At 45.2% G+C, this 17052-nt stretch overlaps 1 protein-coding gene across 2 annotated transcripts in view; it reads right to left on the minus strand.

Moving 5' to 3' along the window:
• The window catches only part of COL26A1 (collagen type XXVI alpha 1 chain), a 164303-nt gene that overhangs the window by 80185 nt on the left and 67066 nt on the right, over window positions 1–17052 (minus strand). The window contains exon 3 of one of the 2 annotated variants that reach the window (XM_005225215.5): window positions 12576–12679. In XM_005225215.5, the coding sequence (XP_005225272.1) occupies window positions 12576–12679 (104 nt within the window). The remainder of the gene's footprint in view (window positions 1–12575; window positions 12680–17052) is intronic. The other variant, NM_001193154.1, reaches the window with a different exon arrangement.

Consider the following 17052-nt stretch of genomic DNA (forward strand, 5'->3'; position numbering starts at 1 on the left):
CCTGCCCCTTCTATTTAGGAGCTCCTGAGGTCTCCTTTTCATCAATGTGACCCAAGCATCTTGCACAGTATCTAGAATCCCCAGGCTAATTTGAATATATGGTTCTACTGGCTTGTCCCCCTCCCTTTAATGGCAGCTGTGGTAGCAAGTCTCAGAAACACCATCAGTTTCACTAAGAATCATTTCCTTAAAATGCTGAGCTCTGCAGATTAGCCAGGAGGCTACAGCCTCCTCCCAGGAGAACTCCTTCTGGCTTTGAACATTCAGCTATTTAAAACACAAACACACTCATACACAGAGCTCTAGCCAGGGGTGAAATGTCAGCGTCGTCTTGGACTCAAATCAGTCAGTTCAGTGCTTGGATGCACTAGCTGAGCTACCTCGCCCCAGGCCTGCCCTTGCCCATATGGAGGCCCAGAGGATTCATTTCCTGTCCTGGCCAGGACTCCAGTGCACACACATACACACACACAACACACAGGAAGTATCCCCTGGTTGCATGAAACTTATCATCTCCTGATGAGTTTGTGCAAAGCTCCTCCATGACACCAAAGCAACATGAGATCTCGCTTCTAAGACACCAGGGACCAGACCACAGCAGGTATTCCATGAAGGAGCCAGGTCAGAGTGCAGCTGATCTGTCCTTTGTGCTGGGGAAACTTTGAGTGGGATTTCCCAATACCTTAAAGGTCGTGGGTAATTTAGAGTAAGGAGCATTTAATCAGGAGCAAGAGATTCAAGTTTCAGCTCTGTATCAGCAATTTCTCATGACCTTGGCCAAGTTCCTGGTTTACAGGCATCTGTCTTCTTCACATGTCCTCACATGGCAGAAAGGGTGAGGGAGCTCTCTGGAGTCTCTTATAAGGTCACTAATCCCATTCACAGGGCGTCCCAGGTGGCTCAGCAGTAAAGAATCCTCCTGCCAATGCAGGAGACATGGGTTCGATCCCTGGGTCAGGAAGATCCCCTGGAAAAGGAAATGGCAACCCACTCCAGTATTCTTGCTTGGGAAATCCCATGGACAGAGAAGCCTGGTGAGCTACAGTCCGTGGAGTTGCAAAAGAGTCAGGCGTGACTTAGCAACTCAACAACAACCAACAACAATCCCATTTATAAGGGCTCCACCTTCATGACCTAATTACCTCCCATGCTAAGTTGCTTCAGTGATGTCTGACTCTCTGCAACCCTACAGTCTGAAGCCCACCAGGCTTCTCTCAATTACCTTCCAAAGGCCCCTAATATACCTATATCTTGAGGAATAGATTTCAACATATACATCTGGGAGGTGGACACAGATAGTCTGTAGCAGCATCTGTACTGTGGAAATATAAAGTAACGTGACTGAAAGACCTTCTAAAAGTACAAAATTTCAGACGTGAGGAACACCGACGTAATTATATGACGTTGATAAAGGTGTTGGTATCATCTATGCTGCCAGCCAGCTGAACTCACTGAAGGGACATCTATTGGCAGCAGGTGGCTGAAGGAACACTTAAATGTAGCTCTAGTGATGAAATAACGGTCCTCTGTCCCAGGATTAAAGCCGACTCCTTTGATCAGCACTGGCAGCAATCATATTCCAGGTACAGTCAGTCAACAGCCTTCACAGATACTAAGTGCCAGCACTGTGTCAGGTACCACAATGGGAGGTTAGTCATGACAACACTCTATCCTCCAGAATTTCTCAACCTGTCCACAACGCTGTAATAAGCAACCTTTCTAGGGACTTGTTTGGCAGTATGATTCATAAACCTTGATGTGGTGTATATGCTCCTTGACCCAATAATTCTGCTTAGGAATTTATTCTAAGGAAATCACTAAAGGTGTGGAAAAAGATCTAACTAAAAAGATGGTCACCAAGTTCGAGTGCCAGTAGGATGGAGTAGCTTGTGTCAGACTAATTCCACTTAAGATAAAAATAACAAACTCTAGATAAAATTTTTAAACAACTATTTGAAGGCACTAGAGAATAACAAAAAGCCAGCAGAAACTGGTGGGAATTCAAAACGTGCAAAAAAAGAGAATAGCACTGAGTGAAAACCACATTACATGGCTCTTCCCTCAAGGGCATACCCCAGTTCAGGCAATGCAGGGTGGCCAGAATGCAAATCAAAAACTGCAGTTGTTTAGTCTTAAGGCTGCCAGAGAACCTGGAAACTGGGGAAAGAAATCTAATTAGAGAAGAAAAACATGGAGCTGAGAGCCTTAAACTCTGTGTACAAACTACCCTGAAATCCTCGGCTGACCCCTGAACTGTGCGTGTGCAGGGCAGATTCCAATGAGCTTAGCAGAAAACAACAGTGGGAAAGCTACAAAAGCTGAGCAGATGTTTCAGCTGCTGTCTAATAAAAGGAAGATGATCTACAGCTTGAGCCTCTCCAAATTAGGGGGCTTAATAAACACCTTAGTTAGGTGTTTATTATTATAGCTTGCCTTTGAAACCACAGAAAGGCTACGCCTTAGGTGAAAAAGCTGTATCCCAGGTCTAAGAGATTTACATATCCACCCCAATAAAGTATAAAAACCAAGCCTTCACAAAGGTACAGTGATTTAACTGTTTGCTACACAAAAGTCAACACTTTCCCCAAAAATCTGAATCTCTGCAGCATATCATTTAAAGGGTCCAGTAGACAAGCAAAAGCTATTAACATGGAAGGAAGGAAGGGGAATGAAAGAGAGAGAGAGAAAGAAGTAAATGCTACCCAAGTCAAAAGTGTCAATACAGCCAAACCATATGATGACCCAGATGTTGGAAATAGAAGACAAGGACTTAAAAGCAGCTATTACATACACATTTTTGGATACAAAAATAAATTATGGCCACAATGAGTGGACAGATGGGGAAAGCTTATCAGGGAAATATAAACAAAACAAAAAACCACACATATATACCCACATGGAAATTTCAGAACTGAAAAGCATAATATCTGAGGTGAAAATTTCACCGGAGGGCTTGACAGAAGCTTGTAAAATCATAAGCGTCAATGAACTTGATGACAGATCAGTAGAAATTATCCAACCTGAAGAAAAGAGGGGAAAAAACACAGATCCTCAACGACAATTTCAAGCAATCCAACATGGATGCAAATGGAATCTTAAGAGGAGGGGAGAGAATAAGGCAGAAAAATACATTTGAAGAAATAATGGTCAAGATTTTCCAAATATGGTCAAAAACACTGACTCACACATCCAAGACGTTCAAAGAAACCCAAGCAAGATTTTAAAAATCTGACTTGGTAACATTATAGTCAAACTGCTGAAAGGCAAAGATAAAGAAAAATCTTAAAAACAACCGGAGGAAACATTCTTAGTGGGGAAACGATATGATGCTCGCAGACTTCTCACCTGAAATAATGGATGCAGAAAGACAATAGAATGACCAAGCTGTTCAAAATAACGGAAAGAAAAAGAAAGCAATCCACAATTATAAACTCAATAAAAATATTCAAAAAGTTCATGGAAAATGAAGTATTGTAGCTAATGTGGAGAAACCACAGCCCTTGTACATTGCAGGTGGAAACGTGAAATGGTGCAGCCACTATGAAAACAGTCTTACAGTCCCTCAGCTAGTTAAACAGAAAATTACCATATGACTCAGAAACCCCAGTCCTAAGTATACATCAAAAAGAATCGAAAACAGGTGTTCAAACAAAAACTTGCACGTGAATGTGCATAGCAGCACTAATCACAATAGTTGAAAGGTGGACACAACCCAAATTGTCCATCAGCTGATGAATGAATAAACAAAAGTAGTGTGTCCATCTAATGGAATATTATTCGTTATTCAGATACATGCCGCAGCTTGGATGAAGCTTCAAAACATTATGCTAAGTAAAAGAAGCCAGACACGAAGGCCTCATATTGAATGATTCCATTTATATGAAATATCCAGAATAGGTAAATCAGTAGAGACAGAAAGCAGATTCGTGGTTGCCAAGCACTAAGGGAAGGAGAGAATGAGGAATGACTGCTTAATGGGTGTAGGGTTTCCCTTTAGGGTGATAAAAAATTCTGAAATTAGATAGCCTGATGGTTGCACAACACTGTGAATATATTTAATACCACTGAATCACATACTTTAAAATGGCTGAAATGGTAAATTTTATGTTAAGTCATTGACTCAATGGACATGAATTTGGGCCAACTCTGGGAGATAGTGGAGGACAGAGGAAACTGGCACGCTACAGGCGATGGGGTCACAAAGAATCGAACATGGCTTAGCAACTAAACAACAAATGTATGTTTCTATAGATACAAATATCTACAGATTTATAGACAGATAGGAGAAGGAAATGGCAACCCACTCCAGTGTTCTTGCCTGGAGAATCCCAGGGACGGGGGAGCCTGGTGGGCTGCCGTCTATGGGGTCACAGAGTCGGACACAACTGAAGCAACTTAGCAGCATCAGCAGCAGATGATAGATAGATAAACATTAACACAAAATAGATACTAAAAATTTCTTTTTGAGTTCAGAGAATTCACTATACGTAGATATGAACTATAAGAAATGCTGAAAGAACTTCTTGGCACTAAGGAAAAAGGATTCTAGAAGAAAACTCAGAGCTCCCGGAAGAAATAAAGATCATTGGAAATGATAACTACAGAATAAAGGGAAGACTGCTTTTCCTTCTCTTCACTTCTTAAATAGTAATCTGACTGCTAATGCAAAAAGTATAATGTTGAATTGTAAAATTTCTAACACATTCATATTTAAAGCATATGACAACATTAGCACAAAGAATGGAGGGAGTAGATAAATGAACTGTTAAAATGTTCTTTCATTTTACATGGAATAGTCCCATATTTACTCTAAGTTTGCTATGATAAGTTAAGGGTACAGATTGTAACCCTTTGGAGTACTAGTATATCATACAGAGAAGTATAACTAAAAAGCCAATAAAGGAAAACATGCAACTTCTGATTCCAGTTGTGACAGACTAAGTCATATTGAACTTGCCCTCCCGTCATAAACAACTAGAAAATGAGATGAAATTTATGAAATGAACGGTCACAGACATTGAACCATGTGGAGCAGTGATTCCTGAGAGAAGGGAAACAAGGTGATTCCTGGAAGCACTCTCTGGACTGGGGCACATGGTGGTGGCACCAAGCAGAACAGCAATCTGAATGGAAGAAAGAGAAAGCAGAGTACAGGGAGGCTAAAGCAAATTTGGTGGGCGGAATACCAGAGAAAAGAGAATTACATAGAAAATTATTCATTCATGGGGTCAAAAGTTATTGAACTGTATACTTCTGGTGTATGTAAATTAAATACATGTAATGAGTTGTATGTAAATTACACTTCTATAAAGTTGATTTAAAATGTGCAAATAATTATTAACATTGAGAAATAGAAAACATGCGTGGCCCTATATAGATGAAAGAGAATGAATTTGTTATCAAAAATTTCCCCACAAATAAAACTACAGGTCCAGATGGTTTCCCTGTGAATTCAAAGTTTTAATTAAACACTTAAGGGAAAAGCAATACGATCTTCCAAAAAAAAGAGTTTTCAGAAAACAGAGGAGGAAAAATTTCCCAGTTCTTTTTATGAGAACAGTTTAACCCTCATAATTAAAAATTGATAGGTAGTAGAAGGAAAGAAAACTACAGATAGACATCAAACATGGAAATATTAAAAAAGAATAAAGTATCCAAATGAACTTCATTCCAGTAATAATAAGGCTACTCCCAGGAACAAAAGATTGGTTTAGTATTCCAAATCAATCAATGTGTTGCATTAACATAACAAAGGATAAAAGTAGAATTACCTGAATATAGATGCAGCAAAAGCATTTGATAAGATTTAGCACCTATTCCTATTCCTGATGAATACTCTCAACCAACTTAGAAGTGACTGTCCTCATCTGATAAATAGCACACATAGAAAGTGTTAGTCGCTCAGTCGTATCCAACTCTTTGTGACCTCATGGATAGCCCTCCAGGCTCCTCCGTCCTTGGAACTCTGCAGGCAAGAGTACTAGAGTGTGTTGCCATTTCCTTCTCCAATACACAAAAACCTACTGCTAATAACATATTTAATAATAAATTTTGAAATACTGAGAATTTCTCCCCTATGATCAGGAACAAGTATATCTGTTCTCACAATTTCTATTAAACATTTTACTAGATATTCTAGTCAGTCCAATAAGACAAGAAAAAGAAATTAAAAGCAAAATATTTGAAAAGAAAAAGCAAAAATGTTTTTAGTCACAGAAAACATGATAGTTTATGTAGAAAATCCAAACAAATCAATATATAAGCTATAATCAATATATAAGCTAATCAATATATAAGAATTAAAAAATGGATTTAGCATGGGTTTCAGACACAAAGTCAATAATCAAAAATCAAATATATTTCTATATACTATCAGCAAAATAATTATAACATGAAAACTTTAATCCCATTTTTTAGAAGCACCAAAAAAAGAAATACTTATAAATACAACTAATAAAAGATAAGAAAGCCGTCTACTGTGAAAACTACAAAATATTGCTGAGAAAAATTAAAGCCTTATATAAATTCAGAGCAATATCATGTTCATGAATCAGAAGATTCACCATTAAGAGATCTATTCTCCCCAAATGTGCATATTCATCACAATCCTAATCTCAACCCAATAGACATTTTTGTAGACATTAATAAATGGAGTGTAAAATTTTTATGGAAATGCAAAAGAACTAGAGTGGTCAAAACAGACTTTAAAAAGAAGAAAACTAGAATTACGTATCATTCCATCCTTACTAGAACAGTTCAAGTTAAAAAAACTAACCACACCAAATATTGGTGAGAATGGGGAGCAACTGGAACACACTTTGCTTGTAGGAGTACAAAATGTTAACGCTTCTTTGGAAACAGTTTGGCTGATTTTATTATTATTATTAAACAACTCAAAAATGAGCAAAAGTCTTGAACAGACACAAAAGAAGATATAAGAATGGTTAGTAAGCACTCAGATAGGCATACAGAAAGATGCTCAACATCTTAAGTCAACAGGCAAGAGCAAATTAGAAAGCATCCCATTGCTGCTGCTGCTCAGTCGCTTCAGTCGTGTCCGACTCCATGTGAACCCACGGGCTGTAGCCCGCCAGGCTCCTCTGTCCATGGGGATTCTCCAGGCAAGAATACTGGAGTCGGTTGCCATGCCCTCCTCCAGGGGATCTTCCCAACCCAGGAATAGAACCAGGGTCTCTTGCATTGTAGGTGGATTCTTTACCAGCTGAGCTACCAGGGAAGCCTCACTTCATACCCACTACAATGGCTAAAATTAAACACTGACAACACCAACTGTTGACAAGGATGTGGAGCGATTAGAACATACATTGCTGATAAGAGTGTAACGTGGTAAAACCACTTTAGAAAACAGTGTGACTCTTAAAAAATTAAACATACATCACAACCTAGCAATTCCACTTCTAGGGATTTACCCAAGGGAAATAAAAACAGACATGTTGATAGAAAGATATAAACAAGACCGTTCACAGAGGCTTTCTTCATAAAGGCAAAAACTATAAACAACTCAAACATCTATCCACAGGAAAATGGGTGAATAAAACTGGTTATTTTTACAACTGGATGGGCTTCCCAGCTGGCAGTAATGGTAAAGAATCTGCCTGCCAGTGCAGGAGACATAAGAGACGTGGGTTCAATACCTGGGTCAGAAAGAGCCCCTGGAGAAGGGAATGGCAACCCACTCCAGTATTCTTGCCTGGAGAATCCCATGGTCAGAGGTAGCCTGATGGGCTACCATTCACAGGGTCGCAAAGAGCTGGACATGACTGAAGTGACTTAGCACATACGCATGCATACAATGGAACAATCCTCAGTAACAAAGAAACTACTGATACACATATAAGGACATGAATAAATCTCAGAAACATCCTAAGTGAAAGAAAGCATGCATGAAAGAGTATATACTGTATGACTCCTTCTACGTGAAGTTCAAGCATGGATAAAACTGATCTATGATGTTAGAAATCAGAATAGAGGTTGTTAAGGGGTGGGGATCTTCTGTGAGGTGATATATGTATGTATCAAAATTCACCAAATTGTAGACTTAAAATGGGTGTCTGCTGGTATATGTAAATTTTATGTCAGTTAAAGAAAGATGTTTGCACCAAGATTATTAAAAGTTTTTTAATGGAAACAAGTTAAATATTTTCTGGTAGGGGGTTCGGAGAAGGCAATGGCACCCCACTCCAGTACTCTTGCCTGGAAAACCCCATGGACGGAGGGGCCTGGTGGGCCATAGTCCATGGAGTCACTAAGAGTCGGACACGACTGAGTGACTTCACTTTCACTTTTTACTTTCATGCATTGGAGAAGGAAATGGCAACCCACTCCAGTGTTCTTGCCTGGAGAATCCCAGGGATGGGGGAGCCTTGTGGGCTGCCGTCTATGGGGTCACACAGAGTCAGACACGACTGAAGCGACTTAGCAGTAGAGGGTTAGTTAATAAAGTGTGTACCCAAATTCCACAGCCATTGAAAATGATACTAGAGAAAGCAGTCTATTGACAAGGAGAGGTGTTCACGACAGTCGATGTGAAAAAGAAAGTTATCGAATAGTGTGCAGAGCATAACAGACATAGAAAAAGGTCTGTGGAACTCCCCTGGCGGTCCAGTGGTTGAGATCCACCTTCCAATGCAGGGGCTGTGGGACCCAGGGTGTTCCCCTGGTCGGGGAACTATGATCTCACAAGCCTCTGGGCAACTAAGCCCACACCACACCTAGAGAGCCCCGCTCTGCAGTAAGAGAAGCCTGTACGCCACAAGCGGAGAAAGCCTGCGTGCCACAGCAAAGCCCCAGTGCAGCCCTTCCCCAACGAAATAAAGGGTCTGGGGGTTTTCTTCAAAGTGAGACTGGAGGTTACCTTGAGAGGTAAAATTCTGGATGTTTTCACTTTTCTACACCCAACATGTACTTGCTTGTGCAATAAGAAAAAAATATTTCTAGATAGATGCAGATATTACAGTTAATTCTCCTTATTCAGGGTAGCCACAGTTCATCAAGTCCCTGGGGAATCCTGAATCAGTGACTACTGAACCAACACTTGTAGGGGAAATACAGGATTAGATTCCTGTGAGTATCAGGTCACAGCATTTTCGTCAACTGATCAATACGATCAATACATAACCTTGTTTTATGTGGGCTTCCATCTAAAGACATCTTATTGAATATACATTGTAGATTCATTAACATTTAACCCACAGCCAATAGCAGCACTATAACTCATGCCAAGCAAAGCTTACTTAACACATGTTATTTTCTCAGGAAGTCACATCCGAGTCTTTTTGCATTAAGAACATTGGCCGGCGCTATGCTTGGGGATATTTTAGACAAGGATATCACTCCCCCCTGCCAAAAAAAGAAAGGCACAAAAATGCAAAAAACATGGCACTGAACAGACTGTGAAAAGGACGCTTGTTTGCATGAGAACTGAAACCAAGAAGCAGGGAGCCAAAAAAAAAGAAGCAGGGAGCCATCCGGTTCAACCTCCTAACACGGGAACACACGCGAGGTGACTCTAATTTTTTATCACTCTGCACATAGTTCTTGAATGGCCACAAAAATGCTTCAGGTATTAATTTGGGTTACAAATAAATTTTAGTACAATTAACAAATGCAGAATCCTCAAATAATTAGGATGGGGGACTTCTCTGGTGGTCCGGGTGGCTAAGGCTCCATGCTCCCAAAGAAGGGGGCCCAGGTTCAATTCTTGGTAAGGGAACTAGATCCCACACGCCACAAGTGAGAGTTTGCATGCTCCAACTAAAGATCCCGCATGCTGAAACTAAGACCCGGCACAGGCAAATAATTAAATAAAAAGATATTTTTAAAAATAATTAGGATCAACGGCATATAGACATGAGGCTTCCCTGGTGGTTCAGTCGGTAAAGAATCCGCCTGCAATGCAGGAGCCCCGTCTATGAAGGAGAGCATTCCCAAGCCTCGGGCCAGCACTCCTGGGGCATCCAGGGAGGAAATAGAAGGGGAGACCTAGCAGAGGGAAACAGGTCCAGAGACAGGCTATCTGGGAGGCGGGAGCCACCTACCCCAGGCAATCCCAGCCCAAGTCGTAAAACCAGAGACCCGACAACTTGGAAGGAAGGCCAGACACATCAGAAAAAAAAGGCACTTCTCCTGGGGAATCTCATCTGAGGCAAAGCGAAACCACGGAGGAGGGCACCTCTGACCTGCGGGCTTTCCAGAGAGGTCGGCCTGGGAACTGAGTGGGAGTTCACAGTCCAGGCCCCTCCACAACCATCTCAGGAATGTGTCTGAAGTCACAGACACCGCTCTGACTTCGCCTTCTGATGGGTTCGTCCTTGGGAATGTAAAGTCGTTACCAGGGCTTCCAGAAGCCAGTCCCAACCTCAGCCGAGGGCCTCCTGATCCCAGGAATCCCTCAAACCCATAGGATTCCCAGGACCCTCATGCTCACAGCTGGATAGGGACCACTCAACCCCAAGGCTCCCTGAAAGAGGCAAACCTCATCCCAAGCCCTAAGATGCACACACGTCCTCATCGAGGCGGGCAAGTCTGGAAGATCCTTCCAGAGGGGAGGGCTGGCAGAGGCTCTGAGGCTGAGAGTGTCTTGCGATGTGCTGACACTTCTCACTAATTAGCTCAGGATGCCCAGACGTTTCTGGTGAGTGCGCTGATAACCCACATCAGTGCGGTTGACCAGGGACGACCTTTCTTCTGGAGGGGAGGTTCCACATACTCTCAAGGGCAGGTGGCTCTGGGGGCATTTGACCAGGTCAGAGTCACCCCGTCTCCTCTCCCAGGAAGGGTGGGCCCCCAGCCCTGCTTGAATCTACTGCTGTCCTGGTGGGCAGAACCTCCCTGAGAACAGAGCTTGACCCCCAAACACCCCTGGCCTGATGCTGCTTGCCAAATGCCGTGCTTCGTCCGTGCAGTCTGCAAGAATTACCCAAAACATGTGCATGGGCCCAAAAGGTGATGACCCAACCTTTCAATGTCACGGAGCCCACTTCAGGGCACGGGTCATCCTGGGAGAAGGTCACCTTGTTTCCTTGCCATTCATCTCAGGTTACAGCTCAGGTTCTGTGAAGTTGGATGTTAACTTGTACAAAACTGCAGAGATGTAAATGATTTCTCGGTAGAGAGGACAACCTCAAAGGTTTTGTTTTATTGTTCTGTAGGATCTAACTTGGGCTTCCCAGGTGGCGTGGTGGTAAAGAACCCACTTGCCAGTGCAAGAGACAGAGGAACTTGGCAAGCTACAGTCCATGGGGTCGCAAAAAGTCGGACACGACTTAGCGACGAAACAACAACAAATAGTATTTTAACATACATGTAACTAAAATCAGGCTTTCCGGAGGCTCAGTGGGTAAAGAATCCACCTACAGTGCAAGAGATGCAAGAGACTGGGGTTCAGTCCCTGGGTCAGGAAGATCCCCTGGAGGAGGGCATGGCCATCCACTTCAGTATTCTTGCCTGGAGAATAGCCAGGGACAGAGAAGCCTGGCGGGCTACAGTCCATGGGGTCACAAAGAGTCAGACATGACTGGAGGGACTATGCATACACACACAACTAAAATCAGTAAGTCAGGGAATAAAAAAAAAGACGAGAGAGGAACGTGTTGTCAGAAAGTCAAGGTTGAGGACAGCTGCTGTTTCCAAATACAAAACTGACTCCTGAGCCGGGGGATGGCCCAGCTCTTCTGGAGAACCGGGTGAGCTGCAAATCTGTTCATCAGGCTGGACTCACCTTCGCTGGACGTGAGCGGGGTAGCAGTGGGCTCTGTCACCCGCTCTGATTCCCGCCTAAGTGCTGCTATCTGGCCCCTTCGGGCTCCAGAGTCAGACTGAGCCCAGGGCCCAGGGCTCAGAAGGGACATCTGGCCCTGGGCCTCTCCCTCTCTCTGAGCACCAGCTGGGCGGAGGGGCCAGTGGGGTGAGGCCCTCCTGTTCCTTCCACCTACCAGGCCCATCTGCCTTATTCTACAACAGGTGTGGCTTCAAGGCTCACAGGTCCTCATCTGCATCTACTCCGAGCCCACATACCCAGCTCTGCCTGCCCCAGCTCCTGCGTGAGTCGGAGCCAGAGCAGAAGAAATAGGCTGTGCGTTGAATTTCCTCCCCAGGCCGGGGCTTACGATTCTCCTCCAGGCCTGGCCCGAGCAGTGCACACATGGACCCCACCTCGGTGCCCCCCAGGCAGGGTGTCAGGCTCACCCCAGCTGGCTGGTCCTGAGCGTTTAGTTCGGAGATGCTTGGGAGAAAGAAAGAATGTGAAAAAGAGAGGAACTCCTCCCAGAAGGAGGGCAGGCGGGAGAGGAGCGTCCAGAGACTCTGAGGACTGGCCTGGCCAGTAGCCATCCCCCGACCCCCTTATTTAAAAATTAATACAATGATAAACCCAGTTACAGGTAAATGACAATTCAGTACATTTAGCTGGATAATATAAAAATTTACATATTCACAAGCACATAGCTCCTTCATCAACATCGATCATTTTAGTCCATGTAGTCAAAGTCTTCTGGCATCCCAGAGTTTTTATCGATTTTATTTTCTCCAAACCCAAATTTTCCCCCGAGACTCACCCTCATCACAGTTGCTCCCAGTAAAGCCAGGGCAGCACCTCCATTCCAGCGCCGTCACCGTTCGGTAGGACACTCTGTATGTGGGTCTGATCAGAGTCCTGTAACTAACACAAGGGCAGCATCAGGACAGTGTGAGGGCCCCCCTCCGCCCATCGCAGACCCCACTCCTGCAGAGACCACCCAGCCCAGCCAGATACAGAAACACAAATATCATATAATATCGCGTTTATGTGGAATCTAAAAAAAAAACGAACTTATTTATAAAACAGAAACAGACCCACACACATAGCAACTAAATTTATGGTTGGCTCAGACGGTAAAGAATCTGCCTGAAATGCAGGAGACCCAGGTTCGATCCCTGGGTCGGGAAGATCCCCTGGAGAAGGATCTGGCAACCCACCCCAGTATTCTTGCCTGGAGAACCCCATGGACAGAGGAGCCTGGTGGGCTACAGTCCCTGGGGTCACAAAGAGCTGGACACAACAAAGCAACTAACACACACACACACACACACAAAGGGGATGGAGGGATAAATTAGGAGTTTAGGATTAACAGATACACACTACTACAAATAAAACAGATAACCAAGGAGCTACTGTATAGCACAGGGAACTACACTCAGTATTTTGTAATAACTTCTAAGGGAAAAGAATCTGATAGAGAATACATGTACGGGGTTCCCAAGTGGCACAGCAGTAAAGACTTCGCCTGCCAATGCAGGAGACACAAGAGACGGGGGTTCAATCCCTGGATTGGGAAGATCCCACAGAGCAGGAAATGGCAATCCACTCCAGTATTCCTGCCTGGGAAATCCTATGGACAAAGAAGCCTGGCGGGCTACAATGGGATCGCAGAGTCAGACACGACTGAGCACCCACACGTACATATAAAACTGAGTCACTTTGCTGCACACCTTAAACTAACATAGTGTAATTTACACATTGGAAATCAACTATAATTTAAAAAAGGAAAACATACATATGATTGATTTTCACAAGGGGCAAAAGTCCAGCTTTATGATTCAATTTCCATCAGGGCTTGATCAAGTCTGCACAGCTTCCTCTTGAAAGCAAAACTGCATGACTTCACAGAACTTGCATCTGCTGACACCAAGCAACTTAATCATGAATGGGAAAATTATGAATTAATTGAGAGCAGCAGGCATAATGTTTTTAGGCACACTGTTGACAGGAAAACACATAAGTCACGTTTCGAATTTCAGAAATAGTGCGCTAAATCTGAAAAATCCTGTTACACTAATTTTTCTTTGGGGAAAAAAAAAAAATCCTCTCCCTTGTGTTTCGTAAACATTCCAGCAAAGCCGCTTCTCCCTGGAGCTCTAAGTTGGGGATAGGGGAGGAGGAAGGGTTGGCAGGGCGCAGCCAGGCAGGGGCTGGAACCTTCGAAGTGAGGGGACGGGAGTCTGCAGGGAGAGGTGCCCAGGGGCAAACCCAGGCCTCGGGGATCCTCAGATCCATGGCAGGAAGATCTCAGAAAGCAGCTGGCATAGGCCACTGGGGTGGGGGGCGGGAGGGCAGAGGACCAGTCAATGTCACCACTCCTCACAGCAAGGGACCTGAGGAGACACAGCAGGGTAGGTGAGCTTGGGTCCAAGGAGTCCAAACAGACTGTCTGCATAAGAAACATGGTATCTCCGACTCAACGGACATGAGTTTGATTAGACTCTGGGAGTCGGTGATGGACAGGGAGGCCTAGCGTGCTGCAGTCCATGGGATCGCACAGAGTCAGACACGACTGAGCGACTGAACTGAACTGATAAGAAGCATACAACATTTCTCACCCACGCGTTCACTCACTCACACACACACACACACACACACACACACACACTCACACTCTCACAGCTGCTTCTTGCTGCAGATCTCCCAGCCAGAAACAGGCCCATCTGGGGAAAGGAAGATGCTTTAATTTCAATTTAAAATGTCATTTTTTTAAATTGGAGTATATAGTTGCTTTGGGGCTTCCCTCATAGCTCAGTAGGTAAAGAATCTGCCTGCAATGCAGGAGACCCAGGTTTGATTCCTGGGTCTGGAAGATCCCTTGGAGAAGGAAATGGCAACCCACTCCAGAATTCTTGCCTGGAGAATCCCACCGACAGAGGAGCCTGGCGGGCTACAGTCCATGGGGTCGCAAGGGCTGGACACGACTGAGCTACTAAACGACCACCATAGCTGCTGTACAATGTTGTGTTAGTCTCTGCTATACAGCAAAGTGAATCAGCCACACTGATTCATATATATGCAAACATACAGCCCCTCTTCCTTGGATTTCCTTCCCATTTGGGTCATGACAGAACGTTGAGTAGAGTTCCCTGGGCTACACAATTGGTTCTCCTTTTTTTTTATTTTTGGCCGCACTGCATGGCATATGGGATCTTAATTCCCTGACCATGTCCCCCACATTGAAAGGGCAGAGTCTTAACCACTGAACTGCCAGGGAAGTCCCTTGGTTCTCATCAGTTATCTATTTTACACATTAATAGCGTATGTATGCCAATGTCCCCAGGAGGAGAGCATGGTAACCCACTCCAGTATTCTTGCCTGGAGAATCCCACGGACAGAGGAGCCCAGTGGGCTACGGTCCATACGGTCTCAAAGAGTCGGACACGACTGAAGTGACTTGGCACACACGCCTGCATGCCAGTCCCAATCTCAGTTCTAAAATTAATTCTTAAAGGCAGATTGTTGCTCTGGCTAAGAGGGGCTGGAAAAGCAAGGGAACCCCTCCCATAACCACAGCACCATGGGGTAGATGGAGCCCCGGGCGCTGGGGGCACCAGCTGAGAATTTAGGGTCCTGACCCTAATTCACGATGGGAATTGCACATGTTCCGGAACCTCCCTGAGCCTGTTTCCTGGTTTGCATGCTGAGGACCAGGATGCTGGGTGTGAGGCTCAATGGAAGGGCATGTGTGAGAGCAGAAAGGGATGTGTAGGTGCTAGGTTCGCAAAATACAGCCCTGACCTCATTCCTCCTGGCCCGCACCCTTTGGTCATCCCCACTGTGGTCAGGAGACAGTCTGAGCTGTTTAGCCCCGGGGACCAGCCCTTCTCCAGCTGCCGTGGCTGCCCCCAGGCCCCTTGTGCCATCGGCTGCACCTCGGCCTCCAGCCCAGGAGCCCTCCAAAGGGCTCTTCACTGTGTGCCTTGAGTGATGATGGGGACAAAGTGATAGCAGATACAATGAGAGCTTTGAGTACTTGCCATGTATCAGGCACTGTTCTGACACATAACAATCCTAACAGAGGGATGCTATCACCATTCCTAATTTACAGATAAGGAAACTGAGGCACTGAGAGCTTCAGTAACTCTATCAAAGTCACACTGCTAGAAGGTGGTGGAACTAGATTCTGCCAGGCAGAACTGGCAGAACTTAGGAATACTAACTTGTGTGCATGCAGTAGCAGGGCACCCTGTTCCTCTCTGCATCTGGCCAAGGTACTGAGACGTGGCCCCTGAACCAGAAGGAGAGCTCAGTCCCCAGAGAAGGTCTTGTTTTGCCCCTCATTCCAAGCGAGGGCCATGGGCTGGTCTATCCCATGTAGGACCAGAAGCATCTGGGTGGCTGTGAAGGCCAGGAGCAGGGCCTGCCAGTAGGTGGCGCTGCTTCACCAGTCCAGCAGGCCGAGGCTCAGACCCTCCACCCTCCCCTGAATGCCCAGGGCAGGTGCAAGTGTCCATGGGCTTATTCCCATCACTTTGCCCTCCTACGTCCATGAAGAACTCCCAGCCCTTCCACTGGGGTCCAGTCCACAGATCCACTGATCTTTCTAAAATGATTCTGTTTTGTGGCTGATCTCTCTCAAAACTTTCCACAGCTCCCACAGACCAAAGACCACACTCTCCAGGTCAGCGAATAAGGCCCCACCTAGCGTCCTGCCCTCGCCTCCTTGCACAACCACCAGCCAAGGCTCCTCCCCCCACAGCACAACAAGCAGCTCTTCCTGCCTCCTGGCCTTTGCACGTGCAGGCTCCTCTGCCTATTGGCCCATCCTCCTGTACTCCGCAGAGAAAAGCCCCAAGAGCCTTCAGAGTGTGATGCCAACATCCTCTTCCCTGTGAAACACCCCCAGTCCTGGCCAGAGCGATGGGCTCCTTCCTCAGCAACCCCACACCCTGTACAGAGCTTGGCTTTACATGCGGGGTGCCTGCTGTATACCAAGCACCGGGATTACAAGAATGAAGGAGGCAGCAAGACCTCTCACGGTGCTAGAGCTGGCGGTGCAAATTCTGTATCATAGGTGTGAATATGTGCCTGTGCATGGTGCTTCCCTGGTGGCTCAGATGGTAAAGAATCTGCCTGCAATTCAGGAGATCCAGGTTCGATCCTTGGGTAGGGAGGATCCCCCTGGAGAAGGAAATGGCAACTCGCTCCAGTATTCTCGCCCGGAGAATTCCACAGGCAGAAGAGCCTGGCAGGCTATAGTCCGTGGGGTCGCAAAGAGTCGGAAACAGCTG

The sequence above is a fragment of the Bos taurus genome, chromosome 25 (assembly GCF_002263795.3).
Source record: "Bos taurus isolate L1 Dominette 01449 registration number 42190680 breed Hereford chromosome 25, ARS-UCD2.0, whole genome shotgun sequence".
NCBI lineage: Eukaryota > Metazoa > Chordata > Mammalia > Artiodactyla > Bovidae > Bos > Bos taurus.